The sequence below is a fragment of the Parasteatoda tepidariorum genome, chromosome 2, assembly GCF_982258835.1.
Source record: "Parasteatoda tepidariorum strain Cologne lab strain chromosome 2, Ptep-v5.0, whole genome shotgun sequence".
Lineage (NCBI taxonomy): Eukaryota > Metazoa > Arthropoda > Arachnida > Araneae > Theridiidae > Parasteatoda > Parasteatoda tepidariorum.
In genome coordinates this window covers 77247631-77270304 of record NC_141756.1, presented here as the reverse complement: position 1 = coordinate 77270304, position 22674 = coordinate 77247631, and the positions used below count along the sequence as shown (strand labels likewise).

Genomic DNA, 22674 nt, shown 5'->3' with positions numbered 1-22674 from the left:
GCTCCTTGAGTGCATAAGCCTCCGTAAAATCCATGTTTACCGAAAAATAATATACCGTAATTTTTGCAGTAGTATTTATTTAATTATAATGGATCGGTGATTTTACTATAATTATTACTATAAAAATTATGATACATCTGATATTTTTTTGCCGTAACATGTTCCGGTATTAATGCATATTACGATAAAAAGTACCGGTGCTTGTTTTCATAATTTGATCTGGAATTTTTTACAGTGTATTTTTATCCAGGATATAATCCATTCCAGCTAAACTTTAAGTGCTCTAGCGGATCGGAAGTTGTTCAAAATTTTTACTAATGATTTTTTTTTATTTATAAAATGGCAATAAATACTTATCATAGCCGTCAGAAAATTATTGAAACTGGCAATTTCTCCTGGGCAAGCTGAAGCTAACACATTCTAACTTGCCTGAGGTAATGTAAAGTTATTTAGTTCAGAGATATGAGGCAATCTAAAGTTATTCAGTTATAAAATTATTTTCACCATCTTGAAAGATCGATCTGACACGTTATTTAGCGGCTTATTGGAATTTGAAATGTTAGTTATTTCTTTCTCTCAGTCAATTATTTCACGTCTCTTTCCCGGAATTGTTATGTCATGCCGTTTAGGCTTAGTTAGACGTAAACTAAAAATTAATGTTTAAATAATTATCTAAAATAACGTTCAAAAAGTTTATAAAAAGTTAGTTAAGTTATGTTGATCTTTTATGATGTTGATCTCTTTCCGAAGTCATTTTTGTAATATACCACGCTAAATAGAAATATATGTCTCTAGAATTTTCCGAGCAGACCGTCGCTTTTTAGGCTTATAGTAATTACCTTTAATGTATTTAGGCACTTGTTAAATGAAAGGCGCTCTTTCCAGATTTAATTCACTGGGCCCATGACTCACGAGCTTTTCTTATCCAGGTGCCATTAGAAAAAACTATTAAAAACATTGTCGGGCTAACTGTTGGAGGTTTTCGTGGTTTTCCTTTCCATGTAACGCAATTTCGGGTTAGTTCCATCAGAAAGTCCTCCACGAAGGCCAATTTTCCCCAATACTTGACCCAGGAGTTCCTTTGTCTTCTGAATTGGGTTCAAAATTACAAGGCTACGGAGCTGAACATTAGTAGTCGCAAGCCCTAAATTAGGTCGATTGTTCAACGACGGTTATGAAATAAAATTAAAAAATTAAAATTGGCAAACATCAAGTAGATAAAAATTATTAGGCAAAAAATGTTATAATATTTTTATACACTTTTAATTGAATGGAAGAACTGAGATTTAAAAATAGAAAAAAGTTTCTGTGCATAATATGAACAAGCAAAAAGAATTTTTGGAAATTATGAATTCGCTTTTTTAAATTTTTCTTCTCTTTTCAATCCTTTATTTTTCAAAATTCCATTCAATTGAATAGTTTTAATTAGAAGAGTTTATTTTTCTTAAACTTGTATATCTGCAGATTGGAAGCGAAACAAATAGTAATTGGGTAAGTTCTGGAATTAAAAATGAATTCTTTGTTTCTTCTTTCAGTAATTTCTTAGCCTTGATTGTTTTGTTTAAATCTGAGATGAACAATAATCTGCAGACCCTGTGATAATATCCAGTGCCCTCTGCAGATTAACAGAAAAAGAGGAGGACAATTCATTTCACAGCGGTTTGCAGTAATCCTATAGTATTAAAGGCTTTTTGTAAATAAAATTAAAAGTTTATAGCCAACGATAAATGTATTTTGTTATTAAAAGTTTATTGCAATCAGCCTAATTCAAAATTTCGGTGCCTATTTTCTAGCTCGCTTGAAGACATATAGGATTGTTGTCGTAAGGTTAAAAGTATAAGATATGTTACAGTACACTTGATAATTTTCAATTAGCCTAGAACAGTGCAACATACAGGCAATGAACTGGATTTTTTAATTAGTTTATTATATATCTATGTGCTTATTTAAGAGCGTTTGAAAGTTTACAAAAAATAGGCTTGCATTAGTTACTGTATGAGATTAAATATTAGTTATAAACTGTATTAATACTGTAATAAAATATATTTAAGTAAATTCTATAGGTTCTTATATTAAATATATTCTATAGGTTCTATATTCTATAGGTTCTATAGAATATAGAACCTATATTCTCTACATTCTCTTATATTCTATAGGTTCTATATAAAATTAGTATCTTGATTGCTTTCTTTAAATTTGTCAATTTTTTGCCCTTTGAATGTTAAGCTACAACAATGTTTAGTTTTAGTCATTTTTTTAACCACAAACAAACTAGTTTTTTACTTTTTTTTATCAAAAATAAATACTGTTTTGTGAAAAGTTCTATGCAAATTTACTTATTTGACAGTAGGTTGGAGATTAAGGACGAAGATGAACAAGATGAACAATAAAAACAAGGTACCCCACGTATAGTCATCGTATATATTCTTAGAATCCGTTTAAAAATCAATCTGAAAGTCACAAAACTAATGTTTAACAGAAAAAAAAAACATTATCAGAAATTGACGAATTAATAACGAGGAAAGCAAGCTTTAAAACCTCATTATATGTGATTTCTAAAACTATGAAGAATTAAAAAGCTACAGCTCGAAGCTACTTTGCATACAGTGCGTATTTTAAATCGGTTTTGATGGTCATTTTTCTCAATTGTGATTGGTCAGATTTTGATATTGTTTTTGTATTACCTCATTTAAGTATTAATATGAGACATGCGTACGTTTTCTATTTCATTTTTAACATGAATTCTATGAATACACATTAAGGGTGAATATCATGGAATATTTTTGAAAAAGGATGTCCATACAAATTCGAAATTAATATTTAGTTTTGATTTGTATAAAAAAAGAAAAAGAAATATATTGTAAAAATTGAGGAAAAGGAGCATGTTCAAGTGGTCATCGCTTCAAGAATATAGTAATCTTTACCGGATTTGTTGCTCTGAGAGAACATCAAAAAGCACGGTTATTTGTACCGAAACGCTTTGATAATGAACTAAGAACAAAATACTATTTTATATGTTATAATATCGCGTAAATGTAGTAAAATTTGGTAATTTTTCATATTACCTTAGAACAGGGCATGAAAACCATCGATCCGGTTTAATTTACTTTTCAGTTCTGTACTTTTTACTAACTGTATGATAATTACAGTTATACATTTTAAAACCAGAATTTACGGTAAAAAAAATTATCAGATTAATGCATGAATACCGTATATATTGGTTTTTAAAACCAGAATTGCACTTTTTTTTGTAACGAATGAAATTTGTGGCAACGGTAGTGAATGACATTACGATACAGTACGTAAAATTACCAGCATTTTTTCTCCGTCTAAACAGACTGCATTAATATTTTTTTGATATTGGACTCGAAAGAATGGCAAATAATTTCTTAATCACATATAAACCAAACAAATTTCATTACATCGTAACAAAAAGCAGCTTATAATATCGCAGATGTTGTCAAAATCTTTTGCCTTCAACTGCACTTATTTCTACAGTCACCGCATACAATGTCTTGGAATACACCCTTGCATACCGAATTTCCGTTAAGTGCTACCCTTCAAGCCCTTTACCTCCACGCAGACCTAGTAATGCGTTTAAAGTGTTTCACTTAAGAAACAGTATCCTATCAAAATGTGCTTAATACTCTTAAGATAAATGTTGCCTCAAGCACACCTTTTAAGTGCCATTTAACGTTCTTTAATGGCTTTAGACATCCAAAGGAGCTTAAAAGACCCGGATATGTTCGAAAAAGGAAACTTTTAATCGGCCTTTATTCCGAAGAATTCGGGCTTCTTTCTTAGGGTGTAAGTGCAGCCTTAGTAATGAAATAACGAGATTTTTTACGCCCGAAATCATTATAAGATTTTTTTATTAAACATATTTAGGCTATAATTATATAGTTTTGCCTGAAATTAGTAAGTATAGCCATTAGTCAAAGATTTAAAATAAATTAGTTTTTTTTAAAGGGCTTAGTAGAAAAAGGATCTGAATGATATATGCCGACTATTACGCAATTCATTATTATTTTTTTTCTTAGTTTTTTTAATGTGTAATTGGAAAAGTTGAAGATTTATAGAAGTTATTTAAGATTGGATTTTTGGAAGTAAAGAAATTTTTTTAAATGTTTGGTAATTGGTGTCATTATTTATGGTAGAACATAGAACATACTATAAACTAATATTGAAAAATTTTTTGGCATCAAAAACTGACATCTATCGTTTGGTTTCAGTGTGTAGAAAACTATGACAAACTCAAAACTACGAAATGGAATTCGTTATAAAATTTTTTACTAAACACATTTAGGAGATATAATTATAATTTTGCCTGCCACCAGAAAATATAACCATTAGTTACATATGTAAAATAAATTAGCTTTATTTCCTGGAGCTTAGTGGAAAAATGATCAGAAAGATATATGCCGACTATTACGAGATTCAGCTATTTTATATGTTTTTATTTTTTATTTTTTTAATGTGTAATTGAAAAAATTGGAAGATTTGTAGATGTCATTTTAAGATTGGAATTGTTTAAGTGAAGATATATTCGTAAATGTTTATTAATTAGCCTCCTTATTTATGGTAAAATATAAAACTTATGATAAACTAATATTGGACTCGCTTAGTATAATCAAAAGCAGATGTCTATCGTTCGGTTTCAGTGTGAGCAAAGTCATGATAATCTTAAAACTATGTAATGGAAACTGTTATAAGATTTTTTTGTGAAATATATTTAGGGTATAGTTATATAATTTTGCCTAAAAGTAGTATGAACATTAGGTGTAGATTTAAAATTTTTTTTATCAATGTTGTTGAGTAGAAAATGGATCGGAAAGTGTACACGGACTGTAGTCAGGTTCATTTTTTTAGTTTTTTAATGTGTAACTGGAAAAAAATAGAAGATTTATAGATGTTATTTTAGATTGGATTTATAGAAGTAAAGAAATATTCTTGAACTTTATTAATTGGTTTCATTATTTGTGGTAAGACATAAAACGTATAATAAACTAATATTGGACCATTTTGGAGGCATCAAAAACAAACGTCGATCGTTTGTTCAAAATCAAATGATCAGTGTGAGCAAAACTATGATAATCTTAAAACTATGGAACAAATATTGTCATAAGATTTTTTATGAAACATATTTAGGCATTTAGGCTATAATTATATAATTGTGCCTAAAATTAGTAAGTATAGCCATTAGTTACAGATTTAAAATAAATGAGTTTTTTTATAGATATATTTTACAGATTTAAAATAAATGAGTGAAAAAAGTATATGAAAGATTTATGCCGATTATTACGAAATTAGTTTTTATTTATTTATTTGTTTGTTTATTATGGTTTTTTATTGTGTAATTAAAAAAATTGGAAAGCAAATAATAAACTAATACTTTAAAACATATAATAAACTAATTTTGGACCCTTATGGTGGAATCAAAAACAGACGTTTATTGTTTGGTTTTAATACGAGCAAAACTATAATCTCAAAACTATCATAGGAAAATTGTTTTAAGATTTTTTTATTAAATATATTTAGGGTATAATTATAAATTTACATGAAATTAGTAACTATAGCCATTAGTTGCAGATTTAAAATAAATTAGTTTACTTTTTAAGACTCTTAATACTGCTGTTTGGTAGAAAAAAGATCTGAAAGATATATGCAGGCTATTGTAAGATTAACTTTTTTTTAAAGTTTTTTAACGTGTAATTGGAAAAATTAGAAGATCTACTGATGTTTTTTAAGATTGGATTTGTTTAAGTAAATAGGTAATGTTAAATGTTTATTAATTGGTGTCATTATTCATGATTAAAAATTAAAACGTATTATAAACTAAGGTTGGACCTTTATGTTTGATTTAAAAAACTTACGTCAATTGTTTGGTTTTATTGAGAGAAAAACTATGATAATTGGTACCGACTGTATCTTTCGGTTAGATTGCAAAAGAATACCCGTTATTATTTTTTCGGAATTTCTCCGTAGATTCATAGATATAAAGTTTTGTTGACAAGACGGCTTTACTGCTCTTTTTCGAGCTAATCACAAACGGATTAAAACCGTCATTTAAAGTTTTGTGTTCCGTAATATAACTTTAACGTTTCTCTAATCATTTTACGATTATTTTCTATACTCGCTCCTACTTTTTTACAACTACTTTATGGTTTGGAACATCACATTTATAAAACTACGGTTCGACTTTATTATCAAATTGATGCAATTTTGAAACGAAATTCTCTTTATCGCAATTTCTTCATTTTAAAACACTTGAGAATCAATGGCTCAAGGGAAGATCTGTTAAAAAATCCCATGGAACAGGAAAAAAACAATTCTCCCAGTGTTATCATAGTTCATTATGTTAAAAAATTCGAAACACCACTTAAAAAACCGATTTTGCGGAAGGAAGCAATTTTGCAGTCCATTGAGAAAATTTAATTTAAAATGGTATATATATTCTATATTTTTCTATATTTTCTATATTTTGCATATGTCAAATGGGCGAAAGGATTTTTTTCCCATTAATTTTAACTAATTTTTTCTGGCGTGATTAAAACGAAAAGAAAAAAAATTTATGTTAAATAAGAAAATATAATTAAACATTAATATAAAATAACATTAATATAAAATAACGTTAATATAAAATAACATTAATATAAAATAACATTATTATAAAATAACATTAATATATAATAACATGGACCCTCGTTGTAATGCCAAATCAATAGAATTTACTTTAGAATCTATGTTATATTTTAATATACTTGCCATTAACCAATGGAATTTTGTCGAGAAGCCATTAAACTGATTTCGTGAAACTTGATTGTTCAGTCTGAGTTTACATAAACTATTACGAGACGTAATGTGTACTTATTTATGCAAATAAATTGAATTTACGCAACCAGCTAAAATATATATTATTAAAGTATATATAAAACGCAGTTTGTACTCTGCTAATGTATAGCTAAATAATAACTGTGTTGTACCGGATATTTAAAATGAAGTTAATAATGAGTAAATAGTAATTATTATAATCTGTTTAGGATATGAATTTTATTGAGAATTAATTGAATTCACGAAAAAGTGAGGCGTGTTCCCATCCGTTAAGTGTGTGCCAGACGAACTAGGCGAAAGTTTCATCAATATTGCATTAACAATGCGTCATAGTTATATCAACAATGCATCATCTGGCGATTTATTTTACCTTGGTGATTTTTACATCACAAATTATTAAGCGAAGGTACTTATTTTTATTGATATTTAGTATATGATGCTTCACCCGGTTGAGTGAGATTTCAAAAGGTTTGAATTATTAGGTGACAAATACATAATATTAGATTTTAAACTACATTACTTTTTATTATTAGTTAAAATTTGGGTTTTATAGTTACGATGTTAGACAACTACATTTTACTTTCAAATAAAAATCATATTTTACTTATATTAAAAAAATTTCCGTTGCTATCTTAAGTGAAAATTATGTCATCTTGAATTATTTATTATTTATTATTTTATTATTCTCGTAACTCAATAAGCACAATATAATGTAATAAATTATTATAATATAATTATTTATTTTCTGTTTATTATTTACTGCAAAAATTTGCTTAACAGCATATCTGTTTAAAACTATATGTGACAGAGGCGTATAACTAATTGCTTTTCTATTTATTAGCTCATTGCAGAGTTTCCTAAAAGCAATTATTTTTCTTTTTTTTTTAATCAAGCGCATTACCTCTTGAGTCTCAATGGAAGTAATTTTCTTTTTGTTTGTTTTAATGATTTTTGATTAAAGCCGGATTATATAGTTTAAAAACATAAAAAGTGATAAGATAATTTGAACAATTAAGATTAAAAGGGCTCAGCTTCTTAGCTCAACACGGACTTGAGAATAAAAATTGTCTCAAAAAACGATTTCGGCCAGAGCTCGCATTTAACTGAGAAAAGTCTTCGAGTTGTTGGTTAGGTATATATATATATATATATATATATATATATATATATATATATATATATATATATATATATATATATATATATATATATATATATATATATATATATATATATATATATATATAGATAGATAGATAGATAGATAGATAGATATATATATATATATATATATATATATATCTATATATATATATATATATATATATATATATATATATATATATAGATAGATAGATAGATAGATAGATAGATAGATAGATAGATAGATATATATATATATATATATATATATATATATATATATATATAGATAGATAGATAGATAGATAGATAGATAGATAGATAGATAGATAGATATATATATATATATATATATATATATATATATATATATATATATATATATATATATATATATATATATATATATATATATATATATATATATATATACATTTTATCAGAAATTTTTTACAGTATGATAGAAATTCAGCTCTATTAATCTGATTACTTATTTATTTTTGCTTTTTTCATGAAATTGATATTTTATTTTTCATCAGATTTATTTCAAAAAAGGTAATTTTACATAAATAGACAATGAAGAACATACATGCGTAGGGCAGTCGCTAATCTTGATCATTTTGAATAGTCATGACGAATGAAAAGTTTAATCAAAAGCAAAACAATCTTATGAAATTAAATTATTAAATACTGTAGAATAGTCTTTGAAACAAAATAATAACAATCCAAACAGTTGACATTTTTTTTTGTCATCAAGTTTGCTAATTCTGCACCAATCCGATAATTTTTAATCTTTTATATGAAAATATTTAATATGGTGTGTTGAAAGTTAAGCTATAGCAACGTGGTATGAGACAATACTTGTTGCCAGTGCTTGGAGTTATTTTTGAAAATTTTTATTTCTGTTCTGCTTGCGGCCGATGCTTTCACTGTATCAAAAGGTGACGGGAGTCGTATTGGCCCTATATTCTGACGTCATCAGCTAACATGGAAAACCTGACTACGTTTTAGGGGGTGCGGTTAATCGAAAGATTTTAAATATCAATTACAAAATAACCAGCTAACTCACTAAACAAAAAGTGGTGCCTATCGTCATAAATTGGCACGGAGTTTCATTTAAAAAAAATACCGTGCTGGTTTCTCATTTACATTAAAAAATTACTTCTTCTTCTCATTGGAACGGCACCCAGAAGAGGCCTTGGCCTTCTCAACAAGCCTATGCCAAGACATTCTTCCCTCAGCCAAGGTTCTCCAGTTTATAATCCTCAAAACTTGTATGTCCTTTTCAAGGCATTCTAAAAATCTTATTTTTGTCCGTCCTCTTTTTCTTGTGCCTGTTGGCCCGGCACTGAAAACTTTTTTGGTTGTCCTGCTATCCTCCATTCTTCTGCCCATTTAATCCTTTGAATTTTATTAAATTTAATGACATCAGGTTCTTTATATGCTTTGTAAAGTTCTGTGTTTGATCTTCTAAACCAGATACCACTTTTACTTATTCCACCAAAAATACTTCGCAGTATTTTTCTCTCAAATCATATCTATCATATTTTCATCTCCACGGGTCATTGTCCAGATCTAACAATTAGAAAATTACGAAACAATTCTTGTAATTATTCATTATTACCAAAAAAAATATTTATTTTTATTTTTATTTATTATATTACTTCTATAATACTAAATGGTGGTAATGAAGCTTAAAAATCATTTACTTTCTTTATACCTTTAAAGAAAATAGTTGAATATGCATCCCGAATACATAAATTACAAAAATTAGTTTATTATATGATGGGGGTGGTTAGTAAAATTTAGTGTTTAGTTGAGGTAGCATCAGTGTAGTATTAAGCATATATTTGGCCGTTTTAGTTACATCTTAATTTGGATATGACGTAGAGAAATTTATCCCAGAAAAATGAATAACACCATTATGAAAAAAAATATTAAATAAATAAATGTTAAATAGAATATGGTCACATTCAAAAACTATAAAAATAAAGAAAAAAATCCCTCAAAATGATCAGGAAAATTATTCTGTTCAGATCAAGAATATTATGTAAAAATATATCTATCTATTCAACGGTTGGGACTGAGATTCCCAAACGCCCCCAGTTCAATCTCCAATAATTCAAAATTGAAAGTGAATTAATTGTTCCCAACTGACAGTTTGGAGCATGGGAAGAGATCAATGGTTGGCGATTTACCGAAAGATAACGGAGCTAGAGATAAAGTCAACGCCCCCCCCCCCCCCACAATCACTAAGTCTGGGTAATTAATAAGTCTTACATTAGTATTGAAATAAAACGTTAGCCGTTGCATTGATTGTTAAGGAATAATAAATATTTTATACTCGCTCTTTATAAAATAATAATAATTTTTGTACAAAATAATAATAATCAGTTTAATTTAATTAAAGTTCAATTAAAAATGATTAAAAAAATAAGTTTGAGAAGTTAAAGAAATTTTAAGAGCTTGGAAATAAGTGATGCCCATTGTGGTATGACATTAACTTTGTCTGGACTTCTAAGAATAAAATTTAGTGAGGCTGACAAGAGCAAGAGGAATTATGAAATAAGGAAACAGGCAATGCCAATATCAAAAACGTCATGTGCGAGTATTTTTTATTTTATATTTAATTTATTCAAAAAAAAAAACGATATTGGATTGATTTAAAAGGTTGTAAATTGTTTTAGATGTACTTAGTGTGGTTTAATAAAAGATTATGTTTCTATAATTATTTTTATTTATTCTCTAACTGCACTAAATAAAGTTTTTAATTAAATTATTAATGATTCTGCTAGTCTAGATGATAAATAGGATGAGTAAAAACACCTTAATTTAATAAATTGTTATTTTCATTGCAAATATATTATATTACTATATTCCTATATCTAAATGAAAAAGATACTAGATAGTCTATATTTAAATGAAAAAGATACTAGATAGTCTATATTTAAATGAAGAAGATACTAGATAGTCTATATTTTAATGAAAAAGATACTAGATAGTCTATACCTAAATGAAAAAGATACAATAATATACTTTAGATATACTTTAAATGCAATTTTTACCATTTCAGGCTGAACTGACAAAGGATAATAAATAAATAATAAATCCTATAAGAATAATAAAAGGAAAGTTAAAATATATTTTATATGAAAAAGAACCAAATTTTTAAAGTCAATGAAGGAAAACAAAACGTTAATTTGAATAGCTTAATTTTCTATTTGAATTTTAACAAAAGTTCTTTCAAAATTACAATAATATAGTTTGTAAGCAAAATGGTCTTTGCAATTTTGAAAAGTTCCGAACTTCCGTTTCATACATTTGAGAAAAGTTCCCACACTTTTGAAATGCATAGTAAAACGCAGAAGACGCTTGCATAGTAAAACGCAGAAGAAAATATTTTTGATAAATCTCTTTTAAAATATTTAAAAACATTTCCTTGACGTAGAGAAATCATTTTTTTTTCAAATTATCAATGTCAACTCAATTAAAATTAACTTTTTGAATCCAATAGTACTATTCACTGGTTGATAAAAACATTTTATATCTATGTTTAAAATCTTAATTTCAAGCAATCTACTATCGCTAAATTAAACTATTTCCCATCACTTAAGAAAAATTATCTTGAAAATAAGAATAAAGTAAAAAAAATAATTAAACGCTAAAATAAAAATAATAAAGTATGAAACGCAACACATTGAATAAATAAATATTGAAGCTACAACTTAAATATAATATAAATAACTATTAAAATTATAAAAACTCGATAAATATTTAATGTTTAAAATATTAAAAAGTCATTACCGTAAATGGCGCGCATATCAAAAGATCTAAAACCCGCGAGATTTCCATCATTTATTCCCAATTTCAGTCGGTGTTCTTTCTTTTAGAGCGTTATTCCAGAATTCTTTAATCATGAAAAAAATTCCTTAATAAGTGTCACACGCCATCATCTTAAAAATCCTAAAACTATGTTGAGATTAAATTCATCTGAGTCTGATCATATCCCGCGTTCTTATCTCCGGAAGGCTTAGCGTTGAATTTTAATTAACTCATTTCTATGCATTTCTTAAACGCTTTAATCAGCGATTTTATCCCCAAGTTGTTTATTTTTGCATAGAGTATATAAAGTGGAAACATTTACTTCTGATTAAAGCGCTTAACGTCCGTCACTGATAACTCCGCGGCAAGTATTTTGCATGCTTATATTTTTAATTTAAAAATGATATTTCAATCTAATTTAAAACTCATTTCCGTTTTTTTGCCAAAAGTTAAATGGAATGATATTGATTTATTAAAAGATTGAAGGTTTTCACTAAGGGAGCGCGACGTTTCTGCATAATTGTTTAAATTAAACAATTGTATCTTTATTAAACATGTAATTATTTTTTAAACGTTAATTCCTTATTCAATAACAAGTGCCTTTTATTTGTTTAATTTTGCTTAATTCATGATAATATATAACAATTTCAAAGCAATAAGTTATGAATGAGAATTTTTACATGTTTTATACTGATAAGTAAATATTTTAATTTTTGATTAATTTACATGTTTAGAGCTCGTGCTGTGTTTAGCAATTAACACAATTGGTAATGCATGGTGGTATACAAGATATTTGATATTATTAGATATTTTAATGGACAAATCTTAATACTATTTTTCTTCTAAACAACATATTTATGAGTGTAATAATTTTACATCTTCAAATGCTCGAGGAGTCCCTAGCTTGAAAATGTAAAGAAATGTAAAAAAAAATTTTTTTTAGTTTGCGAAGATACTGCATTGAACAGCATTACCAGAATAACAAATTTTTATGTTTTTAAATTACTGCAAATGGAACAGCATTACCGAAACAACTTACTTTTTATATTTCAGAATTACAGCAAAATTAGTAATATTACCGGAACAAAATACATTTTTATGTTTTACATTTACTGCAAGTTGAACAAGATGACCAGAACAACATATTTGTTTACAAATACTGCAGATTAAATATCAATACCATCAAGATAACGCACATTGTTATTTTTTATAAGTGTTTCTAACTGTTTGCACTGTTATGTAATATAAGTATACTGTTATATAAGTATTGCAAACTGAACAAAATTAGCCGAATATACATTTTTATATTTTAGAAGCACTGCAAACTGTAAAACATTACTATTACAACATGCATTTTTTTTTCTGAGATACTAATTTAACAATACTGTAAAGTTCGTAAACCTTACAAAAGATAACTATCTACTTTGTTAGGAGACAATCGTCTCACTTATTGTTACAGTTATAGATATTTGTACAGGTGGTAAGAACCACAATCAAAACTCTGAGCGTGAAGCTCCATATTACAGTACACCACAGCAAACAAAGTTATGAAATTATTAGTACGTATGAAAAGCCTCATAAATTGAAATATAATGTCCTCCGGTGATAGATAAAATTGTATTATTGAGTGCAAAAATGCTTCTATCAGCTTAAAATGTTCGGTAGATATGGCAAAATACGCAAAAAAACAACTTTAACTTTTAGGGGTTCAAACTTTGGACCACTCTCCTGACCTAATGATTGAGACCATATATCACCCAAATTGCAGTCCCACCTAAATTTAAAAGTCAGAAATCCGAATCCGTTAAAAGGAAAAAAAGAAGATATATTATTCAGAAAGTCTAATTTTTTAGTCTGATTTCGTAAATTAAATTAGTATCGGCACTAATTAATTAGCATATTTAAAGTGACCCCCTCAAACCATGAAGATTGAGTCCTAAAACGTGAAGATCTGATCATTAGATAAAAAGTTATTCAGGATGGTTCGTTTATTTATTTATTTATTATTATTATTATTTTGCGCATTGTGCAATGCTAAGTAATTAAAATGTTTATAGTATGCAAGGTGAATAGTATTATTTTGGTGAATTCATTAAATTAACGTAATACTGTAATACAGTACAAAAAATTAAATTTTTGCTAATTTTGATAATTAATTAAGAGAAAAGTTTAGCATTATTGGGGAAAAACATTTTACACACTAGACGGGTAAATTGAGAAAAAATTAGTTGTAAAATGTATAGAAGTGTCAAAAAATGTTTACGAAATAAATTTTCAGACAAATTTTATATTAATGCTATTTTTGAAGTTAAAATTTTGATTATTTTTACCTATAAACATCTGATTTGAAAAACTTGCAAATATCATGTTTCAATCTGATTTGTAAGTTTTTATTTTATTTTTTAAAACTAACAAGAAGTAAGTTATTTTTTTCCCAGCAAATGTTAAAAATGGTTTAATTTGACCAATCTTTTAATGAAATGGCCAACTTTGACATTTTAAACATAATCGACAGATGAAATGAAGTAAAAAGTGTAAGTAACAACTTTTTGCACAAGAAATAAAAAGGAAGAAACAGGTCTATTTTCACAGGTTTAACACAACAAAAACACAACAAAGAAATAAATAGACGAGATTAACAAAGAAACGAGGAAAAAATATCTGTTAAAAATAAGAAGTAAAATTACTTAAAAGTTTAAAAAATTTAAATATAAAAAATAATAGATAAAGAATTAATATACAAAATATAAATAAAAAGCCAGAAAACAAAATAAATAAAATATATATCACTTCTAATAAAAGATAAAATTTTGGTGCTCCTGACACTATTGTATTGATATATTTTGCTTTGGCTATATTAATGCAATATTAGACAGCACTGTAATTTGTAGATATAATCGTGTGAGCTGAGTACGAGATTATATCTTTCAGTTATTTTGTATATATATATATATATAGGGGAGAGTCGGGTAGCCCCGCCCAGTGGGTACCCCCACCCACGGTCAATTTCATATGTATGGAATATTTTTTCAAATCAATGGGCCATCGGACATTAATTGTTATATTAAAAAAGGATTATTTTCAAAGTTTCAAGTATTTATGCAGCTGTTAACATGGTAAATAATAGTTTTGAAAATATGTTGAATACAGTAGTCTTGAAATTAAGAAAAATTGGTTGGATGTTTCGATTAAACTTCATTTTAATACTAAAAAAATAATTTTTTCTATACATGCAGCATTAAAGTATGTAGTCTTAAGTTTAATTTGCACGAAGAAAGAAGTTTATATGTGAAACATTGTTCGAGTAATTACAAATTTACGAAAAAATTGGATTTCGGGTAGCCCCGCTCACATGAATGTCGGGTATCACCGCCCAATTTCATTTCGTCGACAAATGTACGGTTGCAAAGATTATTATTTTATTGCTTCATATGTTATATGCATTTTTAACAACAAATATTGTTGTTATTAAATGATAGAATTCACTAAAAGTATATAAATATGTAATAAATAAAATAATTTTGTGATAAAAATGATAAATGAGGTCTATCTATTGTCAATACATTTTGTCACTGTCATTTATACCTGAAAAAACAGTCAAAAAACATAATTTTTGTAACTTGGTGGGGCTACCCGACACACTTTGAAACGAGCTGAAAAACATGTTTTTTTAAATTTCTATTTTTTTAAGTTAAACTATTCTTTTTTTGGTTTATTCTTTTTGCATTATTTAATTAGATGGTAAAACAATAGAAACATACTCAATATTATATAGAAATGTAAGCAATACTACTTAAGTGGGCGGGGCTACCCGACTCTCCCCTATATATATATATATATATATATATATATATATATATATATATATATATATATATATATATATATATAGGGGGATAAGTAGAGTAAAACATTATTCGTATCATATTTATTATTTAATGAAAAATTTATCCTAGGAATATAATGCATTCTTTAAAAATATATTCCTTTTAAGAAAAATCTAACTTACCTGCATTTAAAAAAGAACGTGCATGTTAAATAGATTTATATAATGCTAGCAACTTAAAATATATGGTTGCTGTAATGATAAATTCAAATATCTACCCGCCGTAACGGCAAACAATCATAAATAATTTATTACCTTTTTACACTTCATCCCTATTTATTTTCCTTTTTCTGTTTTTTTTTTCATCCTTTTATGTAATAAATGTTCGCATAAATTATTTACAGCGCAAACTTAAAATTCCTTCTATTCTCTTACTTAACATCAAAATCTAATTTTTTTCAGCCGTTTGAATATTTTTAGAGAATATATCTGTCATTATTTGTGAGAATTTTAATTATTGTTATATGCTTATGAGAATAATAAGAAGAAAAAAGCATGGAATCTGTTTTCCGTGATTTCTTCTTTAATTATTCCGTTTTTTTCAAAATCATGTTGATAAATTATACCAAATAACATTTATATTATTTTTTTATGAAGAAAAATGCCATAAAACTTTTTTCTTAATTAAAAAAATAGTATACTTTCATTACATAAATATAAGCAAAATTAAACCTATTAAATGTCAGCACTAATTGCATTGTGTTTCTTGAGACCAAATTAGTAATATAAATTCTAATTTATGATAAATAAAAAAACACTCTTAAGACAATTTTATTTTCGGGGAATTAATTTAATTTTTTTCGGAAAGTATTTGTAACACTGCACTAATTAGTTTCATCACAACCTTTTCAATAATTCATGTGTAATTTTGAACTTAAGAAATTATTATGGTTATTTGCTATTGTACAAATATATTTGAAAGCGTAAGATTTCAAAAGTTAAATAGACTTTTCCTTTTTTTAACAATTTTGCCAGTTTTTCGAATTACTAGAAATTTTTATAGCTCTATAGTAAGAAGAATAGTTATTTGCATATTAATGCAATTATGTTTTGCGTTTACTAATTTTAAGATCCAAAAGTGTTGAGAAAAAGTGTTGAAAGTGTGAACTTTATTAAATTTGAAAAATACTTTTAAAAAAATAGATGGTAATAGTTTTTAAAATACTTAATTTTTGTTTTAAATTATCTTAAAGCTAAATTTTACAAACACTGTTCAGTTTTGTTAATAGTGACCGTTTTTGGATTTTTAAATTTTGTTAATTCTCAAAAGCGCTAGTTCAAGTTCTCTAGAAATTTGAATGAGTTTAAAATTACTTCTTATAGCTTCTGTTTAAAATAATCTAAATTAACTTATCATCAACATCACTAACACGTTGAGCCTGGTACTGACACTGGACTTTCCATTTAGACAGCGACAACCACCGGTGGCTGACACAGAAATTACATTTAGGCCGTGTCAACCACCGGTGGCTGATACTGAAGTTACATTTAGGCCGCGTCAACCACCGGTGGCTGACACTGAAATTACATTTAGGCAGCGAAAAACGGCTGGCTGAGAGCGTATAACATGATATAGAACTACAAAATTTACACTCTTTTATGGAATTGCAGAAAATTTATTCAAGATTTACTTAATTATTGTGATTCTTGGTTTAATAAATTCAATTTAGTAGATTTTTATCCACCACTATTTTTAAACAATTCGTGGGCCTATATAATTCACCACTTTTTTCAGATATGTCATGCTAAACCTTTTATAAACTAGCAAAATCTGTCGATATTTGCAAATTTAGTTTGTAGTTATTTACCGTGTGGCCAGACGAGCATGCCATGTAAAATTAGCGTGGCATTCAACGTGTTAACCCCTTCCTTCTCGCTCCCGTGAAAATGACGAGGTGAGGTTTCACCCTCTATTTCTCGCTCCCGTGATATTGACGGGCAGAAGTGTTCAGTAGTAATGCGCCAATAACAATAAAACTAATACATTTCTTTTGCCCCGAAATCATTTTATTTCTCCTTTTACACACCAGATGGCAGTACCAGGAAATTTCTAAGGTAATTGTAGATAGTTAGTTTATTTTAAACTAGTTGCAGCACTAATCAAGTACGTAATACATATACAAAAGCCAAAAAATAGGCACTTTTATGACCGTTTTCTTGAAAATTAAACGATCCTTAAGGGGTTAAAGGCAAATTAGAAAAATCTCATTTTGGCAGTGTATAGTTATTTTACTCGAAATACTAATATTTGAATTAATTGTTTACTCAAACATTTTTTTACTCGAATACTTAATATATTTGAAACATATTATTTAAATAAAATTATTTTTGTATGGCAGTATATATTAGACTTCTATTAAAATTAAAAATATATATATTTTGCAATAAAAGTATTATTTAAGTTAATTTCTAAGTTCCTTTATTTAGATACTTTTTTTTGTAGTCAATATGTAAGTAATTAATGTAAAAATGTAAAAACTATTCCAGCTTTAAGAAACAAAAAATATCATTGGCATTATTAATTACTCTGTCATTTAATTTTGATTATTACAAGTGATATAATTTTTTAACGCAATTGACAATAAATAATATTTTTAATGTATGAGCACGCGCTTCCGAGGTATTTCTGAACGTTTAAAAAAGTATGCGCATTTAAAAATATTTATTATCTACGTATTTGACTTATGCGATAAAGTTTAAATGTACCGTAAAATCAATCATTAAAGTATGGTAAAAAGTACCGGCATTCAGGATGCCGGTACTTTTCACAGTAAAAACCATTTTTACTGGAGCATGTTGATGGACAAAAAATTTTAAGAACAGTAGTTTTTCCTGTATTAATTACATTAAAATCACAGAATCACTCTAATTAAACAAATATTACAGCACAAATTACTGTTTAATATTCTACTATTAAAATAAATTTTACGGATAATGCATCTAAAGTGCCGGTACTTTATACCGTAATTTTTTCAGCGGAATTCCTTACAGTGTGTATAAGATATTCTGTTTTCCTGTTAATTAAAAATTTTTTTTACACGGACCCGCATAAATGTTGTGATCAAATTACATTATAGTTGGTTCGTTTCTCTTTTACAGTGAAATGAATGATTATGTTGCACATACGACAAATTTACTTTACGCTTCTTAACTTGACAAATTTACTTTACCCGCAAACCTTTCTACATACGGGATATTTTTACATAATCTCAGATACTAAGATCTATATTTAATTGATATATTACGTCATAGATGCTTTCTTTTTTCTCTGTTATCGGGATCTGGTTGATTGCTTATGCTGCTCATAAGACAATTTTATTGATACATTTACATACATGTCAATGTCAGCAATAAACAAACAAACTAAATCAACGATTGTTGCAGATTCTTATGAGTGTGCGTAAGAATCTCAAAGACATGAAATTAGAGTTTTGTACCAGTTATTTATTTGCCTGTTTATGTAAGAATTATTTTTTTTTACTTAATATTACATTCTGCACTTAGAAAAATAGTATAGGCATAAGTACCAGAATATGGTAAAATTCACCATGCTACTGGCTTGATGAGAACACCAAAAAACTCTGTAATTTTTACGGATCCACTTTGATTATAATTTGGTGAAATTAGCCAGGAAATATGGTCATTGTAATTTGTAAATGTTGTAAAATTTTGTAATTTTTCTTATACTTTTTTTATTACCTAAACTATTAAAGGGGCTTTTTTTTATATCTTTTTTCAATATAAATCGATTATAAATGTAGAATTTTTTAAATTAATTATCATTTCGAAAACATTTAATTTTTGATAATTTCCTTAGAATACTTTTGAATAAAAACATTTCACGTAGTTTACAATTTATAAAAAAGAAAAAAAAATCTTTTTTTTAAATAAATAAATAAATAGACAGCTCATAAATGGTATACTACATAATATAATAGATCTTTAAATTTTATGAAACTGAAATTCCGTTTGAAAACTACAATATAAATTTCATATCTATTCAGAGTTATTTTATCATTTTATCCATGAATTAATTATGTTAAATATTAGGATTGTTATTTCAGACTTGCTATTCTTTAATCATATATCATCAGAGAAATTTATATTGTATGAAATAAGTAATCTCATAATACTCAATAAATTTTTAACACTGTCATAAAAATGACACGCCGTATTTCTTAATTAGCTTTTTTCTTCTTTTTAGAATTATAATTGATGATTTTAAAGAAAGAATGGAGCGATGGCAGTTGATGACTGCTGCCCTCTATCGAGCCATTCCTGCACTTATTTTTCTTATATCAAATGGAATATCATATGGTAAGTTTAATAATTATAGACTTAATAACCACTTAACTTTTTCATAGAATATTCTTGAAGAAGACTAATTGGGTGCAATATTTTATTGATACTCTAATTTTCTTGAAAGACATTGTAAAATATGCAAATATTGATAATAGCTATTATTGACTCTAACTTTCGACTATTCTCCAGACTAATTGAGACCATATATTCCTAACAGCGGTATGATATTTTGAGGATAAAAACTCTTAATCTATCGAAGAAAAATGATTAAAATAAAATGTTGTCAAAAAAATAATTCAATAATTCGCAAATTATTTTTCTTCCTGTGTTTTAATTTATAATCAAATAAAGCTATAAATCATATTAAAAGAATAAAACTTACAAGGTTGGTAGGAATAAATTGTATATTAATTGATAGAAAACTTAATTTGTTATTATAGTTTTCAAAAATGTTTAATTAATATAAATATTTTAATTAATTCCAAATTTCATTTTTTTATGTTGTAAAATCATCCGTTTATGTTGACGCTAGATGGCAGCACTAAAACTTTTAGCTTGGAATAGCCTCAAAAATCTAATGACAGTATAAACTTGTTTTTCTTCTTTTCTTTTCCCATAAATATTATTATTATTATATTATTATCATGATAAATATTTTTATTTTTTTTCTCCATTTTTCCTATAAGGAAACTTAACGTAAACTTCTTCGTACAATTTTCGTCCCGATTTGTATGGAATATGCTTTTTTTTTTTATGCATTTATATTGTGTGCCCGCCTTAATTTCAAAAATAATCTAATTCACTTTGCTGCATAAGTATTGATTCTTTCTCCAAAATTTACAAATTGAAAAGACAAATATTTAATAACATCATTTATTAAAAATAAGCAAATATATTGCCTCATAATATAAAGCCTCAGTTAAATTACCAATAATTGTGAAATTTGTAATGCTTTTTAAAAAGAAGTGGAAAAAAATAACTTATACGTATCAGTTCTGTTTCGAAATATTTAATATTACACTGCGCTGACGGACTGAAACAAAAATTGACTGTTAAGCAAATTAAACATTATATCATTCTTCTATAATTAACTAGTTCAAAGATATTTTAGTTATATAAATCTGTATAAATCTATATTATTCATTGGTTATTTACATGTCCTTTAAATCGACATAACCAAGCAAACACTTCTTAAAAGTTTTCAAAATTTAAATGTCTCTTTCTTTTTTTTTTCTTTCGAGTTTCACCAATATTCCTGCGACAGGTGTTCCCACTGACTTGCATTTTTGGATCCGATATATGTCTAAAGGAAAAGAATCGTGCACGGTGTATCACACTCAGGGCCGGATTAACCAATAGGCACACTAGGCACGTGCCTAGGGCCTACGAAATTCAGGGGCCTACGAAAAACTTGGGAGAAAAAAAATTTGTTGACAAAAATAATTTAGCTTTAAATCTTATGTTCTAATATATTACCTTTTTTGCGATTTTTGGATTCAACGAAATCTTGTATTATGCTGTCGAATTCCAAACTACGCAAAATGTCGTATTCGATAGACATAAGTGCGAGCGATGCCAAACGATCTTGATTCATTGTTGAACGCAAATAATTTTTTATCAATTTTAATCTGGAGAAAGATCTTTCTGCATTTGATCCAAGAATCGACAAATATATTCTTAATGCAATGTGAACGTTAGGAAAAGTATTCACAAGTTTATCTTTAATTTCGATAGTTATTAAAGATAAACTTGTTTATCTTTAATAACTATCGAAATTCAATTTATCTTAAAGTTCGATAAACAAATTTGTAAATTAAAATCTATATTAACAAAAATGTAAAAAAAAAAATGCAAGAAAATTTTAGCTGATATTTTGAAAAGAGGGGAGGAGTGGGGGAAGGAGGGGAGGGGCCCCTAAAACGGCTATGCCTAGGGCCTACGAAAGGTATAATCCGGCTCTGATCACACGTAAAACCTTTTCATCGAAATCCAAAATTTCAAGTTGATAAAAAATTTCACTCTGCTTACACAATTTTTGACATTGTTTTGACTGAAAACCTTAAGACCTTTTGAAAGAGATTTTAATATTTTTCAGAGGAGGAAGGTTGAAGTCCATTTTAATAATCTCTCTTCCTGGAAGCATTAAAATAAAACAAATTTTAAATGTATAGTTCAAAATTATGAATTATAGAGTGTAGGCGAAAAAAAAATTATATGCAACATTTTAGTAATCTCCTAAAATCTATATGAAAATTTTAATTTTCATTGACAAATATGCATAATTACATTTTTCCTCCTAATCTTTATATCAATTATATAAATTAGTTTTAATATTAATATCAAGTAAATTCCAGAAGTTTTCACGTTCGATTACATTTTTAAACTTGAAAACTGTAATTAGTATTTTATTTAAATGAATTTTTTTCTTAAATAAAAATGTACTATTTTGAAGGATTTTTTAGGCTTATTGTGGGAGACCAAAATATTTCTCAGTATTTTTTAGTAAATATGTGCCGAAGCTTGGTGGCCAATGAGTAACAACTTTTCATTAAATTAAATTTTTAATTCAGAATTTTTTTTTCTTTATTAAGTTATGTTCTACAAACCTATAGTTACTCGCATTTATTCATTTCTACATTTTTTGCGTAATTAGGCAGTTTTTCAAACAAAAATTTGTTTTTACATTTCAA

The 22674-nt window shown here is 26.9% G+C and overlaps 1 protein-coding gene across 3 annotated transcripts in view; it reads left to right on the top strand.

The window, feature by feature from the left end:
* The window catches only part of LOC107454120 (cubilin-like), a 338300-nt gene that overhangs the window by 211013 nt on the left and 104613 nt on the right, over positions 1–22674 (top strand). For all 3 annotated transcript variants that reach the window (XM_071177702.1, XM_087157548.1, XM_071177704.2), the window contains one exon: positions 19887–19999. In XM_071177702.1, the coding sequence (XP_071033803.1) occupies positions 19887–19999 (113 nt within the window). The remainder of the gene's footprint in view (positions 1–19886; positions 20000–22674) is intronic.